This window comes from Octopus sinensis, linkage group LG12, assembly GCF_006345805.1.
Source record: "Octopus sinensis linkage group LG12, ASM634580v1, whole genome shotgun sequence".
Classification (NCBI taxonomy): domain Eukaryota; kingdom Metazoa; phylum Mollusca; class Cephalopoda; order Octopoda; family Octopodidae; genus Octopus; species Octopus sinensis.
Window position 1 is genome coordinate 14,851,901 of NC_043008.1, and position 20,000 is coordinate 14,871,900.

General features: G+C 40.1%; 1 protein-coding gene across 1 annotated transcript in view; it reads left to right on the top strand.

Annotated features, from left to right (window-relative positions):
* Nucleotides 1-20,000, top strand: part of LOC115218125 (vesicle-associated membrane protein 4) — a 49,665-nt gene that overhangs the window by 13,999 nt on the left and 15,666 nt on the right. The window contains exons 2-4 of the mRNA XM_029787920.2: nucleotides 2,298-2,347; nucleotides 5,580-5,624; nucleotides 7,850-7,950. Coding sequence (XP_029643780.1) covers nucleotides 2,298-2,347; nucleotides 5,580-5,624; nucleotides 7,850-7,950 — 196 coding nt within the window. The remainder of the gene's footprint in view (nucleotides 1-2,297; nucleotides 2,348-5,579; nucleotides 5,625-7,849; nucleotides 7,951-20,000) is intronic.

Below are 20,000 nucleotides of genomic sequence, written 5' to 3' on the forward strand. Positions count from 1 at the left end.
AATATATATATATATATTGTATGTCAACCTGATGTCTGTGTGTGTAGATTTTATGGCTTAACCCTTTAGCATTCAGAAATACCTTGTCAAATGTAATGCTTATTTATTGACATTGATTTGAGTTAGTCATGCGTTACCTTGTAGCTTTGAGATTTCAATGATGTGATTGTTTATTTTTAGAATGACATTGTGAGGTTGATATGTGAGGCTGGTTATGGCTAGTTTGAAAATAAACAGGTAGAATATTTGGGTTGGATGTGGCTGGTTTAACCCTTTCGTTACTGTATTTATTTTGAGATGCTCTCTGTTTCTTTCAATTCATTGTACATATAACAAAGAATTTGGTAAAATAACAGTTATCATTCAGCTAGTGTTAGGAATATAAATTGTGACTATGGTTTGGTGGAAGATTTTTATTCAAAACTTATGAAAACAAGACATTTGTATTCAGAGCCAGAGCCGGTTTCAGCCAGATTGGTAATGAAAGGGTTAAATGCTAAACGGTGAAGCCAGAGATGCAAGGGGTCCATGAACCTGGTAACCCTTTAATTATCTGTAATCATGCAGGACCTTCACCTCACACCTTTGCACCTTTTCATTATCACATTTCCATCGTTCACATCCCTAGAAGTAAAACAACAGGATTTTGCTCTCACAAATCAGTTCTTTCCTAGTCCCACCCCTTTTTTTTTTGTAAACTACATATTTGTTGTGAATTAAAGTTGATCCCTGTTGCTATTGGATTTACCCACAATTCAAGATGTCTGGAAAGAAGTGATCGAGTGCAAACAGCGGAACTGATCTTGGACGTTAAAACTTAGTGTGCACATGCACAGCAGAGTTCAAGGTCAATCAGTGCCAAGTGGCTTCACTCTCCGTGCTTTAGCTTTGTTACTATAGCAACAGTCTGGATACTTATTGATCAGATCACAAAGATTATTTAAATAAAAAACAGCTAATTTGGTGCAGTGGTTTCTTATTCTTATTTCTTTACTGCCCGCAAGGGGCTACACACAGAGGGGACAAACAAGGACAGACAAACAGATTAAGTCGATCATATCGACCCCAGTGCTTAACTGGTACTTATTTAATCGACTCCGAAAGGATGAAAGGCAAAGTTGACCTCGGCGGAATTTGAACTCCGAAATGTAGTGGCAGATGAAATACGGCTAAGCATTTCGCCCGGCGTGCTAACGTTTCTGCCAGCTTGCCGCTTATTCTTATTCTGTCCACCATGTACCTCTTGTGAAAGCACATGGCCTGGTGGTCAGGCCGTTGCACCCATGATCACAAGATCATGGTTTCAATTCCTGGCTGAGGCAGTGTGTTGTGTTCTTGAGCAAAACACTTCATTTTTCATGGCCCCAGCCCCCTCAGCTCTAAATGAATAACCCTGTGAAGAACTGGCATCTCATCTTGGGGTATTACTGTGATCTTACTCACTTATGCACTCTGGAAATTGGGTAACTAATCCTATAAGTCTCGAGATAGTAATGTCCAAGAGACTTATGTAAATGTGCTTCTTTCCCTTACATTCTAATCTAAAATGTTTATATTATTTTCCACTTTAAGGTGAAGAACTGGCAGAATCATTAGGGTATTGGGGCAAAATGCTTAGCAGCTTCTCATCCATCATTACATTTTGAGTTCAAATTCCACTAAGGTCGACTTTGCCTTTCATCCTTTTGGGGTTGATAAAATAAGTACCAGTTGTATACTGGGATTGATGTAATCACCTATTCTCCTCCCCTGAAATTGCTGGTCGTGTGCCTAAATTTGAAATCCTTATTTTCCACTTTAACCCTTTTGATACCAACCCAGCTGAAACTGCCTCTGGCTCTATTGTACAAATGTCTTGTTTTCATAAGTTCTGAATTAAAATCTTCCACCAAGCCTTAGTCACAATTTATGTTCTTAACACTAGCTTAATGATAACTAAGTTAATTTACTAAATTCTTTGTTATATTTAAAATCAATTGAAAGAAACACAGGGCAGCTCAAGAGAAAAATGGAGCAAAAGGGTTAACAAATGATTAATTTAGCCAATATGATACCAGCCCGGCTGAAACCACCTCTGGCTCTGTAGTACAAATGTCTTGTTTTCATAAGTTCTGAAATAAAATCTTTCACCAAAACTTTGTCACAATTTATGTTCCTGACACTAGCTTTATTATAACTAAGTTATTTTACTAAACTTCTTGTTGTATTTAAAATTAATTGAAAGAAACACAGAGCATCTCAACAGAAATACGGTAACAAAAGGGTTAATCTGTTTTTTTCTTAATTTTCTGTTTTAGGTTTCTCTGCTGAATTCTGGTGATTCTGATGATGAAGACTTCTTTCTCAAGTAAGTTCCTCATTCCCATTTCACTTCTAATTTTATACACACAGTGTATCTACAAGGGTGAGTCAAAAAGTAATGCCAGTTTGTTTAGGACAGGTATAATTGCCAACACAGGAACATGTATCATGCATCAAAATGAAGCTGGTCCTCTGTGGATCACATCCCTGCTTCTCAACATAGTCACTGTTTCTTTCAATAGCAATGTTCCACCTTCGAGTGAACACAAACAAACCAATGCTGGTTGTCAAGTGGTGATGGGACAAATGCACCCCACCACATATTTGTGTATAGTGAGCTTCCATCCAGTTTCCATAATTCCACCAAATTCACTCACAAGGCATTGGTCGACCTGGACCTGTAGTCAAAGACACTTCTTGCCTAAGGTACCACTTAGTAGGACTGAACCTGGAACGATATGGTTGCAAAGCAAACTTCTTAACCTCACAACCATATGATTAGTTTAATTACCATGGAGGAGTCAGAGCCAGTGCTACTATAAACTGAGGAGTCAAAGTGGGAGTCGAAGATTCTGTGCACAGACTCCAAAAATATACAAAGTGTTTTGTAATTTTCTTGTAATTTTACTCTCGTTAATTGCTGTTGGTAGGAAATTAAGAAATCCTGGGTGGTTTTGGCTGTTGATGCGTATTTACAATTTTAGATGCGTTGGATTGGGTTACAAAACTGAGACATTGTGTTGAAACTCAAGCAGTTGCATCGTGGGAAACATGATAGAAATTTAAAACACACACACACACACAAAGCCATTATAGCTACCTTTGTAATAGTATCAAAGTCATTTTTGTCCATCTGTCACCTGATCATAAATAACAGGCCATTTTGTAGGTTTAAAAAAAAACTTGGGAGTTTTACATAAATAATCTAACATTCATCATTATCATCATCGTTTAATGTCTGCTTTCCATGCTAGCATGGGTTGGACGATTTGACTGAGGTCTGGTGAACCAGATGGTTGCACCAGACTCCAATCTTGATCTGGCAGAGTCTCTACAGCTGGATGCCCTTCCTAACGCCAACCACTCTGAGAGTGTAGTGGGTGCTTTTTACGTGCCACTGGCATGTGGGCCAGTCAGGTGGCACTGGCAATGACCACTGTGCTTTTTATGTGCCACCTGCACAGAGGCCAGCTTGTTGCCCTGGCACTGATCAAACTCATATGGTACTCTTAGCGTGCCACTAGCACGGATGCCAGTCATCGAATTTGATTTTGATTTCACGTGCCTCAACAGGTCTTCGCAAACGGAGTTTAGTGTCCAATGAAGGAAAAGTATGCATAAGTGGGCTGGTTATACCCCTAACATAGGCCACAAGGTTATGGTCTCACTTAAGCTTGCTGAGTCTTCTCAAGCACAGCATATTTCCAAAGGTCCCAGTCACTAGTCATTGCCTCGGTGAGGCCCAATGTTTGAAGGTCATGCTTCACTACTCCATCCCACGTCTTCCTGGGTTTGCCCCTTCCACAAGTTCCCTCAAGTGCTAGGGTGTGACACTTTTTCACACAGCTATCCACATCCATTCTCACCACATGGCCATACCAGCGCAGTCGTCTCTCTAGCACACCACATCTGATGCTTCTTAGGTCCAACTTTTCTCTCAAGGCATTTACACTCTGTCGAGTATGAACACTGACATTACACATGCAGACTAACACTCTGTTTCAAATATTGGCACAAGGCCAGCAATATTGGAGGAGGAATAGGTCAGTTAGATCGACCCCAGTGCTCAACTGGTACTTATTTTATCGACCCTGAAAAAGATGAAAGGTAAAGTCGGCTTCTGCGGGATTTGAACTCAGGACATAAAGACGGACGAAATGCATCTAAGCAATTTTCCCAGGGGACTAACGAGTCTGTTGGGCTCGCCACCTTAATCAATAATAAGATACTTTGAGTTTTGAAGGTGCGTGGCCCAGTGGTTAGGAATGTTGCACTCATGACTGTTAGATCGCGGTTTCAATTTCCGGGCTGAGTGGTGCGTTGTGTTCTTGACCAGAACACATCACTTCACGTTGTTGTAGTCCACTCAGCTGTAGATGATTAACCCCTCGACGGACCCGTGTTCCCTCCTGGGTGAATGTAGTAATCTCGGTTACTTATCACATACTACAGTCATACTTGTTTGTCATTTGACCGTGGCCATGCTGGAGCACCGCCTTTAGCCGAGCAAATCGACCCCAGGACTTATTCTTTCTAAGCCTAGTACTTATTCTATCGGTCTCTTTTGCCGAACTGCTAAGTTATGGGGACGTAAACACACCAGCATCGGTTGTCAAGCGATGTTGGGGGGACAGCACAGACACATATATATATACATATATACGATGGGCTTCTTTCAGTTTCCGTCTACCAAATCCACTCACAAGGCTTTGGTTGGCCCGAGGCTATAGTAGAAGACACTTGCCCAAGGTGCCACGCAGTGGGACTGAACCCGGAACCATGTGGTTTGTAAGCAAGCTACTACCACACAGCCTATATTTACGTTCTATTTTTAGTTACCTCAGCAGTCTTCCTTCCGAGAACCATAAAATCCGATATGATTAACTCTTCTTTCGCCTAAAATGTGTAGAATTTTTGCCTATGTTAACCACTTTGTCTAAATTATGTACACATTTTATAATTTCATTTATTTATTGTTCTGATGTTTCCATAAACTAAATTAGTTTCACTATAATTTTGTCGCCTTTTCAATATCAAAATAAATGAAAAATTAATCGAAATAGATGAAAAGGCGATCATTCGTTACTAGTATTATAATTGTCACATATAAACCACGTGGGTTTATTTACATTTCCGAGGAAGATCGTCGGTTTCCGTGAAAAATTTTTATTTTTTTACTTATGGGTTTGGGGGGGAAACAAATACACACACAATTTTCGTTGCGTCTTGTAACCTATTGTATAGGTTGCAAGACGTTACGAAAATTTTAGAAAAATAGAAAAGAAATAAGTGGAAATTTTACTGATGAGTGTGTTAAATTATAAGGAACCAAAAGAGAATGATTTTCCCCAGACACAACAGAAGATGCTTCAACACATGAACTCATATAAAGAATCTTGCAACCCAAATCCCAAAACGAAATACCACAGTTATTTCCCCTGGTATTTCCAAGAAAGATAACTAAGTACACGTATTTTAAGATATATATAAAGTTACTTCCCTTGAATTCAATGTTGATTTTTTTTTTCTTGACCTGTTGCTTTCTTTTCTTTTTTCAGAGGTCCTCGTATGGGCGAGAAGATTGCTGACCCCAAGATTGGAAAGTAATTATCCTTTTATATATTACTGTAATTAATATTACAATAGTATTTATTATTAAATGTCTTTTTATCATATTTTAAAGTGGTATCCATTAACCATAATTGTCATCTTATTCTTGTCAAGCTTACAGTTCATTAGTCTCAGGTGATTCTTGATCAATCAGATCTATCTACAGTCAAAAGCATTCCATCCTGTATTTATTCAAGATATAGTTTATTCATTAGTTGTGAAGTCTGTGTAAATAAAGCCGGCTTCTCGTTATCAAAAGGCACAATCTGTCGCTGTGTAAACCTACTACTACAGCCCAGCATCCTTAGGACCTGGTGGACATCGGGAACATATTAAAAAAAAGGCAGAAATTGGACCCCTAAAGGGAGTCATCTCTTTGACTAATCTCTGCCTAGAAATTTCTGATATTAAAATCTTTTTTTTTTTCTGTCATTTGTTAACTTTAATCATAACTAAATTTTGTTATCTCAGGTTTGTGATTACTCTTTTACTCTTTAACTTGTTTCAGTCATTTGACTGTGGCCATGCCGGAGCACCGCCTATAGTCGAGCAAATCGACCCCAGGACTTATTCTTTGTAAGCCTAGTACGTATTCAATCGGACTCTTTTGCCGAATCACTAAGTTACGGCGACGTAAACACACCAGCATCGGTTGTCAAGCGATGTTGGGGCGACAAACACAGACACACAAACACACACACACATATATACATATATACGACGGGCTTCTTTCAGTTTCCGTCTACCAAATCTACTCGTGATTGATCCTGGAACTATGTGGTTGGTAAGCAAGCTACTTACCACACAGCCACTCCGATTTTGCCTCTCCTCATTTCTCCAGGCTTGATAAATAAGTTAACAGATCATATAATCTTTTTTACCTTTTACCCAATAGTCATGCCTGCTTTCCTACCAATTTTTTACTTTAGCCAGTGTGTCTAAGCCCCAGCCCATCCAAAATACTTTGGATTACAGAATGACCTGCTGTGCTTACTTTGGATCGTAGGGTGACCTGCTGTGCTTGAGGAAACTTATTGAGTCAAGTACATAACATCAACATCAAAATAAATACCAAATGGAAATTGTAGTCGTGATACCTGTGCCAGTGACATGTAAAAAGCATCATCTGAACGTGGCTGATGCCAGCACCTGTGCCGGTGACACGTAAAAACCACCAATGGATTGTGGTCACTGCCAGCCTCCCCTGGCACCTGTGCCGGTGGCAAGTAAAAAGCACCCACTACACTCACAGAGTGGTAGGTGTTAGGAAGGGCATCCAGCTGTAGAAACACTGCCAGATCAGACTGGAGCCTGGTGCAGCCACCCGGCTTCCCAGACCCTGGTTGAACCGTCCAACCCATGATAGCAATGAAAACGGACGTTAAATGATGATGATGATGATCAAATATCTCTTCAGCAAGACACCTGTCCCTGTCTCTTCATCATACTTTAATCTCCTTCGATACTCTACCACAATAAATCAAGGGGTCTTGCCTTGTAAGTAAATGGTGACCTTGCCTGTGTTGGTGCCATGAAACAAAATGCACCCAGTGCACTCTGTAAAGTGGTTGACATTTGGAAGGGTGTCCAGCTGTTGAAACCCTGCTAAAATCAGACTCAGAGGTCAGTGCAGCTGTTTGTTTCATCAGTTTCTGTTGAACTGTCTAACCCATGCCAGCAGGGAAAAAGGGATGTTAAATGATGATGACCAGTGGGGCTCTTCACAGCTGTATATATGCATATATTCTTTGTGGAGGTACATGGCCTAGTGGTTAGAGTAGTAGACTCGCGGTCTAGGGATCGCGTGTTCCAATCTCAGACCGGGCAATGTGTGTGTTTATGAGCGAAAACACCTAAGCTCCACGCGGCTCCGGCAGAAGGTAATGGCGAACTTCTGCTGACTCTTTCGCCACAACTTTCTCTCATTCCTTCCTCCTTCATCTTGCAGCTCACTTGCGATGGACCGGCGTCCCGTTCAGGTGGGGAACCTATGCGCCAAGGAAACCGGGAAACCGGCCCTTATGAGCCTGGCCTGGCTCGAGAAGGAACAAACAAAAAAAAAACAAATATATTCTTTCAATGGTTTCAATCATTGGATTTTAGCCCAGCTGGCGCATCAACCCTAGGGATTTTGATCTGTCATATGAACCCACCTCCTTCCTTGTATATATTTCAACATAAATGTATGACACATTTTTTTTTTTTAATTATCATCCAGATTGCAGAACCAGGTTGGAGAGGTTATTGATATTATGAAAGACAATGTTTCACGTGTAATGGACAGAGGATGTAAACTGGAAGATCTCCAAGACAGATCAGGTATGTTGGCAAATTCTTTAACATTTGGTGCTGATGAGGGATTCATGTTTTAGTTGTCAAAGAAACTTGCTTTTTATTAGTTTGTCATTATTGGATCTGATTTGGTTATTATATTAATTTGTAAATTGGCCAACTGGTAAAATCATTAATACATTCGACAAAAAGTTTAGTGATATTTTGTCTGGCTTTACATTGTGAGTTCAAATTCTTCTCATCATCATCATCATCGTTTAACGTCTGCTTTCCATGCTAGCATGGCTTGGACGATTTGACTGAGGACTGGCAAACTAGATGGCTGCACCAGGCTCCAATCTTGATCTGGCAGAGTTTCTACAGCTGGATGCCCTTCATAATGCCAACCACTCTGAGAGTGTAGTGGATACTTTTACGTGCCACCGGCATGAGGGCCAGTCAGGCAGTACTGGCAACGACCATGCTCAAATGGTGTTTTTCACCTGACACCTGCACAAGAGCCAGTCCAGCGGCACTGGCAACGACCTCGCTTGAATGTTTTGTTCACAAGCCACCAGCACAATTTCCAGTAAAACAATGCTGGCAATGATCACACTCAAATGGTGTTTTTTACGTGCTACTGGCACAGAAGCCAGTTTGCTGCTCTGGCATCGATCATGCTCGGATGGTTCTCTTTGTGCTCCACTAGCATGGATGTCAGTCATCGAATTTGATTTTCATTTCATCGAATTTGATTTCAGTTTCACTTGCCTCAACAGGTCTTTGCAAGCAGAATTTAGTGTCCAATGAAGGAAAGGTATGCATAAGTGGGCTGGTTACACCCCTGGCATAGGCCATGAGGTTATGGTCTCACTTGGCTTGCCGGGTCTTCTCAAGCACAGCATATTTCCAAAAGTCTCGGTCACTAGTCATTACCTTGGTGAGGCCTAATGTTCGAAGAGGCTCGTAAAATACCAATCAAATACTGGGCTCAAATTAATTGATTAGCCCCTTCTACCAAATTTTCAGGCGCTGTGCCTATAGGTAGAAAGAATTATATTGATTTGTAATATAGGCAGAGGGTCGTAAATTTTGAAGCAGTCATGTCGACAGCAGTACTCGACTGGCTATTTAATTTGTAGACCCTGGATGGATGAAAGATAATGATGACCCTGGTCCAATTTGAACTGTGAATGTCAAAAAATCATAACTAAATTCTACAAAAAATTTATTCTCTCATTTCACCAATTCTGCCCATTCGCCGCTTGTGTTTGTTTTTATAATTTTTTTTTTCTGTAATTAAAACACAACTGTGAACATTTGTGTTTTCATCAACAGATTTAAGAGATGAGGAATTATGTACATTATTTACATGATTTACATTTGACGGATATTTGTCCTCATCTTGTTTGTTGTTAATACAAAGTTTTAGCTGATATAATGACCTCAGCTACAAATGACTAACAAAATGTGAGGTAGGAAGGAAAAGAATCTAGCCATAGGGGTTCATTAAGGTTCTGTACTCAGTCTCCTCCTGTTCATCATAGTTCTCTCCTGGTTGTTACAGAAGATCTTATCACTAGTTCTCAAGGAAATTCTGTAGGTAGATGACCTTGTTCTCATAACCAAATCTACCAAATTATAACAGAAGGAACACCAAATATGCAAATTATCATCATCATCATCATCGTTTAACGTCTGTTTTCCATGCTAGCATGGGTTGGACGGTTCGACCGGGGATCTGGGAAGCCAGAAGGCTGCACCAGGCTCCAGTCTGATCTGGCAGTATTTCTACAGCTGCATGCCCTTCTTAATGCCAACCACTCCATGAGTGTAGTGGGTGCTTTATACGTGCCACTGGCACAGTGTAGTGGGTGCTTTTTACGTGCCACCGGAAATATCATCAGAAATTCTTGAAGTAAACCAAACAAAAAATAAAAAAAAGTTACAGTCAGAAAGAAATTAAGATTCTACTGATTTGTGTGAAGTGGCTGTGGTCAGTTTGCAGAAAAGGAATTCCACATTGTGTAACCAAAGTAAGCAATGGGTGCACAAGAGGTGCAGAAGGATTGCAGGCAGGTTGACCGAGGAAGGATACACTGGTGTAGTGGTAAGAACATCATCATTGTCATCATCATCATCATCGTTTAGTGTCCGCCTTCCATGCTGGCATGGGTTGGACGGTGCAACTGGGGTCTGGGAAGCCAAAAGGCTGCACTAGGCCTAGTCTGATCTGGCATTGTTTCTCCGGCTGGATGCCCTTCCTAAAAATCCTTGTTTCATGCTGGCATGTGTTGGAAGGTTTGACAGGACCAGATGGGTTCAAGGACTTCATGAAGTTCCAGTGTCTGCTTTAGCAAGGCTTCTATGACCGGTGGCTAATCAGCAGTGGAGGAGCAAGTTCCAAAAGCATAGCAACCGGAGTAAGAATGAGATGGAAAAAAGTTCAGGGACCTGCAGCTTCTGCTGGCAGCAAAGCCGTTCAAGAACTTGGACCTGGAGATCTCCATTTCCAGTGACTTCGAGGGCCACCTCCCAGTGGTGTCAGGAGTCAACGAAGAGTCCTCGACTACAAGACAACGACCAAAGCATTTTTTTCCCCCCAGGTCTCCCGCCCCTAAGCCCTAGACCATCACCTAATCACCCTTACCCCTCTTGTTGCTTAACAACAACAACAGCTGGCAGCAAAGGGGTTCTCTTTCTGAGAGAAGAGCAGGTTGTATGATATCATCATCGTTTAACATCCGCTTTCCATGCTAGCATGGGTTGGACGATTTTGATTGAGGGCTGCACCAGGCTCCAGTTTTGATCTGGCAGAGTTTCTACAGCTGGATGCCCTTCCTAACGCCAACCACTGCCGTTACGTTGTGAGTTCAAATTCTGCCGAGGTCGACTTTGTTTTTCATCCTTTCGGGGTCGATAAATTAAGTACCAGTTACGCACTGGGGTCGATGTAATCGACTTAATACCTATGTCTGTCCTTGTTTGTCCCCTCTATGTTTAGCCCCTTGTGGGCAATAAAAAAATAGGTATATGTGTACAAAGTAAGACGTTACTTGGTAGTGTAATACAGACATTGAATGCAGAAGTTGTGTGACAGTTGGAAAGCAATGAAGCAAGCATTCTCTGCTGCATATGTAATGTTAGTGTGTATGAAGAGTAAGGCACAAATAAGCTGAGAGCAAAAACTGAATGTGAGGCATTAGATGTTGTGTGAAAGAGGGAAGACGGCAATGTTATGAGCATGTGATATGTATGAGATGACAGTTGGGTAAAGAAGTGTCGAGGTATCTAAGTGGAGGGATCCTGTAGAAGAAAAGTATGAAGGATTTAGGAAGAAATTGTGAAAATGCCATGAAGGAGATGACAAAATATTGCACCAAGTGGTGAGATGCTGCTCTGGAAAAGACCTGTCCAGGGTGAAAAAGGACAAAATAATGAGATTGGCGACGATTATCCAGAGTATTTTCTCTTAGATCTGAATGCTAAGCTAAAGGGAAATAACCAATCCAATTTTTCAGTTATTCTTCTTCTCTCTTTTATATTGTCGTTCATTTTACTGAGACAACATTGGGTAGGAATAAAATTTCCAGTCTTTGATAGGATTAGATAAATCAATGAAGCTGAAGTAAAGATTATTGTTTAATTGATTGGTGTGTAATTAAGGATTTTCATTTTTAGAATTAATGTATATTTGTTCTTGTTGTATATACTTGATACATTTAGGCATTTCATCATATACATCTAGCACAGTATTATATATACCTGAGACGTTGTTATTATTATACATGCCTGGCATATTGTTATATATATACCTAGCACTTTGTTATATATACCTGACATTGCTATATATATCTAACACCTTGTTTTGTATACCTGACATATTGTTTTATATACCTGACATTGTTATATATACCTAGCACTTTGTTTCATATACCTGACATATTGTTTTTTATATATATATATATATATATAATATAATTCGAGACTAAACCACTATTTTAAAACCAAACAATGAAAGACTTAATCAATACATAAAATTTTAATATAAATTAAATAAACCGCCACTACAAATGTTTCATGTCTGCTCCGACAATCTTTAGGTGGATTTTCGATCTTCTAATCAGTATCAAAATTTGATACTGATTAGAAGATCGAAAATCCACCTGAAGATTGTCGGAGCAGACATGAAACATTTGTAGTGGCGGTTTATTTAATTTATATTAAAATTTTATGTATTGATTAAGTCTTTCCTTGTTTGGTTTTAAAATAGTGGTTTTGTCTCGAATTATATTATATAATATTTTACTATAAAATTGGATTTAACCCTAAATCTGATCTTTCCCTGTAATTTTGGATTCATTCCCTAATATTTATTATTATTTTATATATATATATATATATATGTATATACCTCAGGATGTACACTGCAGTACTGTGGTACTCTTATAGTACATCTGCATTAAGTAGGATACAGAGACCACCATAGTGGTATGTGTATGAGTGGAAGAGGCCACCTGGAAGGCTTCCAAAGTGGTGGGTTGATGCAATACAACAAGCATTTCGAGCTATGTGGATGACTGCTGTAGTACACCTGCTGCATACACTCCTACAACAACGTTTTCTTTATGCTATAAAGGCAGAAGTAAATCTGCCTTCAACTCAGTCACACACTTCTGTTTCGCTTAATTTTTTATGTGTTTTACTACATAAATGTCACCAAATTCCTACTCTGAGTAATTACTCACTGCACGTGCCTGGTTGAAGTCATGGGTTCTCATCTCCCAGTGATTTGTGGCAGAAATCCAGTGAAGATAAGTCTTCTCTGAAGATTATAAATGTCATGCAAAGCAACATAGTCCTGAGAGTGTCCTTCATTCTTGAGATCTCACTTTCAGCATGGCTGTCTTTGCTATTGAGAATAAAGTCTGGACTGTCGGTGGAGGTATACTGTGTAAACGTGGCTTGCCTATGAATACCTGATCTCAAGGGAACCAATCTCCGAGGTTCTATGTAAGCCCTGTTATAAGTGCTAGTTCTCTATCTTAATTCTTAATTTATGGCTGAAAGTGTGCCTGAGCTTGTGAATGATTTAACCCTTTCATTACCAACCCGGCTGAAACTGGCTCTGGCTCTGAGTACAAATGTCCTGTTTTCATAAGTTTTGAATTAAAATTTTCCACCAAATCTTAGTCACAATTTTTGTTCCTAACACTAGCTTAATGATAACTAAGTTATTTTACTAAATTCTTTATTATATTTAAAGTAATTGAAAGAAACACAGAGCACCTCAAAATAAATACAGTAAGGAAAGGGTTAAAGACAAAACAAAAAAAGGGACTTTGATGTATCTGTCGATCACATTTGGAACATAAATCCAAAATATTTTTTCTTGATGCTCTGTCGGAACAGGAATAAACTATTCTGATAAACCTTTTTGCTGGAAGAAGGAAAGCAGTAGGAGGAACATTGCTGTGGCAGTCATATTCTTAGGTATTGCTGCCTCTCTACTACCTGGTGGGTTGGTGGGGGGACACATCAGCTCACCATAGAAGAAGTACCAGACTTCTAAAATAGGGGTTAATATGTTTGCTTCAACCCTTCAGGGCAGTGTTTTGGTATGGTTGCAGTCCAATGACTGAAACAAGTAAAAGATGACAGATTTAAATTATAAAGAAATTCCTGTGTGTGTTTATTCTTTTATATGTTTTTACTTGTTTCAGTCATTTGACAGTGGCCATGCTGGAGCACTGCCTTTAGTCAAACAAATTGACCCCAGGTTTTATTCTTTGAAAGCCCTAGTACTTATTCTATTGGTTCTCTTTCGCTGAACTGCTAAGTTATGGGGATGTAAACACACCAGCATTGGTTGCTAAGCGATGGTGGGGGACACCCACACACATCTACACCCACATACACATGATGGGCTTCTTTCAGTTTCCATCTACCTAATCCTCTCACAAGGCTTTAGTTTGCCCAAGGCTACAGTAGAAGACACTCTCCCAAGGTGCCACGTAGTGGGACTGAACCCGGAACCATGTGGTTAGGAAGCAAGCTACTTACCACAGTCACTCATATATATTCTATATTTTACTTGTTTCAGTGACCATTCTGGAGCTAGAATTTTTAGTCAAATGAATCGACCCCAGTAATTTTTTTCTTCTTTTTTAAGCCTGGTATTTATGCTCTCAGTCTCCCTTTGCTGAACTGCTAAATCACTAACACCAGTTGTCAAGCAGTGGTGGAAGACAAACAAGACACAAAGGCCCTCCCCCACTCATATATATGTATATATATAGTTTTCATCTTTCAAATTCACTCTCAAGGCTTTGGTTGGCCTGAGGCCATAGTAGAAGACACTTGCCCAAGGTGCCATGCAGTGGGACTGAACCCAGAACCATGTGGTTGAGAATACCACACAACCATATATATATATATATATATATATGCTTATGCCTATGTACAATCATGATTTTTGATGAACTTATAAATAATTATGAATCTATTTTACTACCTATTTTGAACACTTTTATGTAACACAAAGCCCTTCTTAACATTTTCTTATCATTGTCAAAGACTCTATCACTGTATTTTAATACATCTGCGTTAACCATTTTTTAACATCACAAAGGCTACACAAAGCCTTGAATTTTACATTTGAAAATCTTTTTTTTTAAAAACAGTTTTTCAGTCCCTATTCTTTTACTTGTTTCAGTCATTTGACTGCGGCCATGCTGGAGCACTGCCTTTAGTCGAGCAAATCGACCCCAGGACTTATTCTTTGTAAGCCCAGTACTTTTTGTATATGGTCTCTTTTGCTGAACTGCTACGTTACGGGGACGTAAACTCACCAGCATCGGTTGTCAAGCGATGTTGGGGGGACAAACACACACACACAGACACATATATACATGTATACGACGGGCTTCTTTCAGTTTCTGTCTACCAAATCCATTCACGAGGCTTTGGTCAGCCCAAGGCCATAGTAGAAGACACTTGCCCAAGGTACCACGCAGTGGGACTAAACCCGGAACCATGTAGATGGTAAGCAAGCTACTTTTATTCATCAAATTGGCCATGAAAGCCATACACAGATAAGTAGCTGCAGGCTGGACAAAGAGATTAATGAGATGAGGATGATAATGATGAACAAAAATGGGAGGGGCACCGGCACCTGTGTGGTAAGCGAGCTACTTACCACACAGCTACTCCTACGCCTGCAAGATTAATTCAAGGCAATGTGAATAAATAAGTATTACATTTGACCGTAATGTGAATGCCAAAGGATTAAATTCAGATAACTTTGAAACATGAAAATTGTCACAGATCCAGGCCAATCTATAGAAGGTTGCTATGGAAAGATTTAAAATTCATAACCAGTCAGTTGTCTTTATGTCCTCCGTTCATAACAGTCAATCATGTTAATGATGATAATGATGATAATGGTGATAATGGTGATAATCTCATCAGCCATACCCTAACCATCTGCAAAACCTGTTTCCATAGTGAGACCACGTTCAGCTGTGAAGATCACAGGAGGAACGAAGGGAAAAAAAATTCGCCCTCGTCCTGTGGTGTTCTGTACAGAAATGGCAATGCAGAGAGAACTGAATTGATTCTCTATGATGTGTACCAGCGTAGCTTCTCCAATGGCAACAAGCAAATTACACACACACACACATGTAAGACAAATCTGTTATTTATGTATTCACATTTGTCATGTCGAGAAGCAGATACATATTTCATATGTTCCTTGCTGTCTCTCATCTAATCTCGGATGATTTATTTACAATTACATCACTGATGTAGTCAAAACAATACGTGTGAGTGTGTTTCGCTTCTGTAGATACACACAGATCTGTGCATGTGTCTGTCTGTGTGTGTGTGTGTGTGTGTGAGATTGGTAATTTTATGTGTTTCAGTCATTGGGCAGTGGCCATGCTGGAGTGCCACCTTGAAGGGGATTTGGTTGATCATATCGACTGCTGTGCTTATATTGTTAAGCCTGGAAATATCTTATCGATCTCCCTCTTTAGCCACTAAGTTACAGGACGTAAACAAAGAACGCCATCGTTCAATTGGTGTAAACATAAAAACACATGATCACATACATACACACATACATCCATGCATACACACACACACACACACATACATCCATGCATACACACACACACACACATACATCCATGCATACACACACACACACACATACATCCATGCATACACACACACACACACATACATCCATGCATACACACACACACACACATACATCCATGCATACACACACACACACACATACATCCATGCATACACACACACACACACATACATCCATGCATACACACACACACACATACATCCATGCATACACACACACACACACATACATCCATGCATACACACACACACACACACACATACATCCATGCATACACACACACACACACACATACATCCATGCATACACACACACACACACACATACATCCATGCATACACACACACACACATACATCCATGCATACACACACACACATACATCCATGCATACACACACACACACACATACATCCATGCATACACCACACACACACATACATCCATGCATACACACACACACATACATCCATGTATACACACACCACACACATACATCCATGCATACACACACACACACACACACACATACATCCATGCATACACACACACACATACATCCATGCATACACACACACACACACATACATCCATGCATACACACACACACACACATACATCCATGCATACACACACACACACACAACATACATCCATGCATACACAACACATACATCCATGCATACACACACACACACACATACATCCATGCATACACACACACACACATACATCCATGCATACACACACACACACACATACATCCATGCATACACCACACACCACACATACATCCATGCATACACACACACACACACATACATCCATGCATACACACACACACACACATACATCCATGCATACACACACACACACACATACATCCATGCATACACCACACACACACATACATCCATGCATACACACACACACACACATACATCCATGCATACACACACACACACACATACATCCATGCATACACACACACACACACATCCATGCATACACACACACACACACACACATACATCCATGCATACACACACACACATACATCCATGCATACACACACCACACACATACATCCATGCATACACACACACACACACATACATCCATGCATACACACACACACCACATACATCCATGCATACACACACACACACCACATACATCCATGCATACACACACACACACACACATACATCCATGCATACACACACACACACATACATCCATGCATACACACACACACACACACATACATCCATGCATATGCACACACACATAAGTTTTGTTGTGTATGTACATATGTGTGTGTGTGTATATATATATATGTATATATATATGAAAATATTAAAGTATATTCTTGTGTGTATATATATGTGCGTGTGTATATATATACATGTGTATAAATGTATGTATATATGTGTGTATATGTGTATATATATACACGTATAAATGTATGTATATATGTATATATGTGTGTGTATGTCTCCATATACACTTATGTACATATATACTTATGTAAGTAAATGCATGTATATATGTGTGTATGTATATATATATTTATATATATAGGGATGTTTGTGAATTTTTTGGTTAATAAATAATTATTAATTACTTTTCTCTCGGACCGGGCTGTGTGTTGTGTTCTTGAGCAAGACACTTTATTTCACGTTGCGATGTCACAGGTGCCAAGCTGTATCGGCCCCTTTGCCTTTCCCTTGGATAACACTGGTGGCATGGAGCGGGGAGGCCGGTATGCATGGGCGACTGCTGTTCTTCCATAAACAACCTTGCCCAGACTTGTGCCTGGGAGGGTAACTTTCTAGGTACAATCCCATGGTCAGTCATGACCGAAGGGGGTCTCAATTACTTTTCTATTCTCTCATAATAGATAAAATATATATAAACCACGGTTTATATAGTTACCTTGCAGTTGAGTATTAAATATGATGTTCAATACTCTTTGTTTAGGTAATTAACCAGTACTTTCATAGGATCTTGCTATCCCTGAATGAGGTTTGTAACCTTTAATTGTACTTATATATCTATGTATGTATATATATATATATATATATATATATATATATATATGTGTGTGTGTGTGTATGTATATATACCTCAGTGAAGAACCACACAACACACTCAAGGCCTATCTACTCGAATGGAAATCTCTACCTTTACATAAAACAGAATTGGTCCTACAAAACAAATACCTGTGGATCAACTTTGAGCAGACTAAGACAAAGAACACCTGACCAAGATGTCACACCTTTTTGTATTGACCAATAATCCGCAAAACCATAGTATTATTAACATCACTAAAACAGATTTTCCTTCTGTTAGACAATGTAATGGATTAACGGATTTAAGCACCCATCAAGTGCTTCTTCAAAGCAAACAACAACTGAAGAATTTCCAGTTGACAGTGACAAAGATTGCCGACAATGGCAAGGGTGGTTAAGACCTCATAGCATTTAAGTGTAAAAGACAAGCATTGTGGTATATGTCTGTTTATTTGCACTGGTTATTATTATCATCATCATCATCATCTCCCCTCCATACACACACACAAGCATGTATCTGACTCATGCATTGTTCGCTTTCCAGACATTTGTACATTACTGCATATACTTTGACAAGTTGTGGTGCACCTGAGCACTGTATACAATAATTTCATTATATTATATTATATTAATTATATTATATTATATATTTAGCATCTGTTGTCCATGCTGGTATGGGTTGGACAGTTTGACTGGGCTGGTACGCTGGAAGGCTGTGTGAAGCTCCAGTCTGATTTGGCATGGTTTTCTATGGCTGGATGCTCTTCCTAATGCCAACAACTCCAAGAGTGTAATGGGTGCTTTTACATGCCACTGGCTTGGGTGCCATTTGCGTGACACCGGTATCTGCCATGACTGCGATTTTGCTTGGTTTGATGGGTCTTCTTCTGAAGCAGGACATAATGCCAAATGTCTTGGTCATTGTCTCCGTGAGGCCCAACACTTGGAAGGAGCTTGGCCACCTCACCTCTGTGAGGCCCACTTGAAAGGAACTCAGCCACCTTACGTCCAGGAGGCCCAACCCTAAAAAGGATCTCAGCCACTTTGCCTCCATGAGGCCCAATGCTCAGAAAGAACTCAGCCACTTTACCTCCATCAGGCCCATTGCTTGAAAGGAACTCAGCCACTATGCCTCCATGAGGCCCAGGCCCAGCAAACAAATATTTACAAATGTGAATCATCATCATTTATCATCTGCTTTTCCATGCTTGCATGAGTCAGACAAAATTTGTTGAAGTGGATTTTCTATGGCTGGGTACCCTTCTTGTTACCACCCTTCACTCATTTCCACCCCGAGTATTATATCCTCACGTCCAGACCTGTTCTTCGCAGAAAACTGGAAATAAATGTCATACAATCTTGCTTATATGATGATGATGCTTCAGTTCACTCAGCTGTAGAAATGAGTTGCGACATCACTGGTACCAAGCTGAATCGGCCCCTTTGCCTTTCCCTTGGATAACATCAGTGGCGTGGAGAGGGGAGCCAGGTATGCATGGCTGACTGCTGGCCTTCTATAAACAATCTTGCTTGGACTTGTGCATTACTCTCTCTCTCTTTTACTTGTTTCAGTCATTTGACTGTGGCCATGCTGGAGCACCGCCTTTAGTCGAGCAAATCGACCCCGGGACTTATTCTTTGTAAGCCCAGTACTTATTCTATCGGTCTCTTTTGCCGAACCACTAAGTGACGGGGACGTAAACACACCAGCATCGGTTGTCAAGCGATGGTAGGGGGACAAACACAGACACACAATCACACACACACATATACATATACATATATACATATATACGACAGGCTTCTTTCAGTTTCTGTCTACCAAATCCACTCACAAGGCATTGGTCGGCCCGGGGCTAT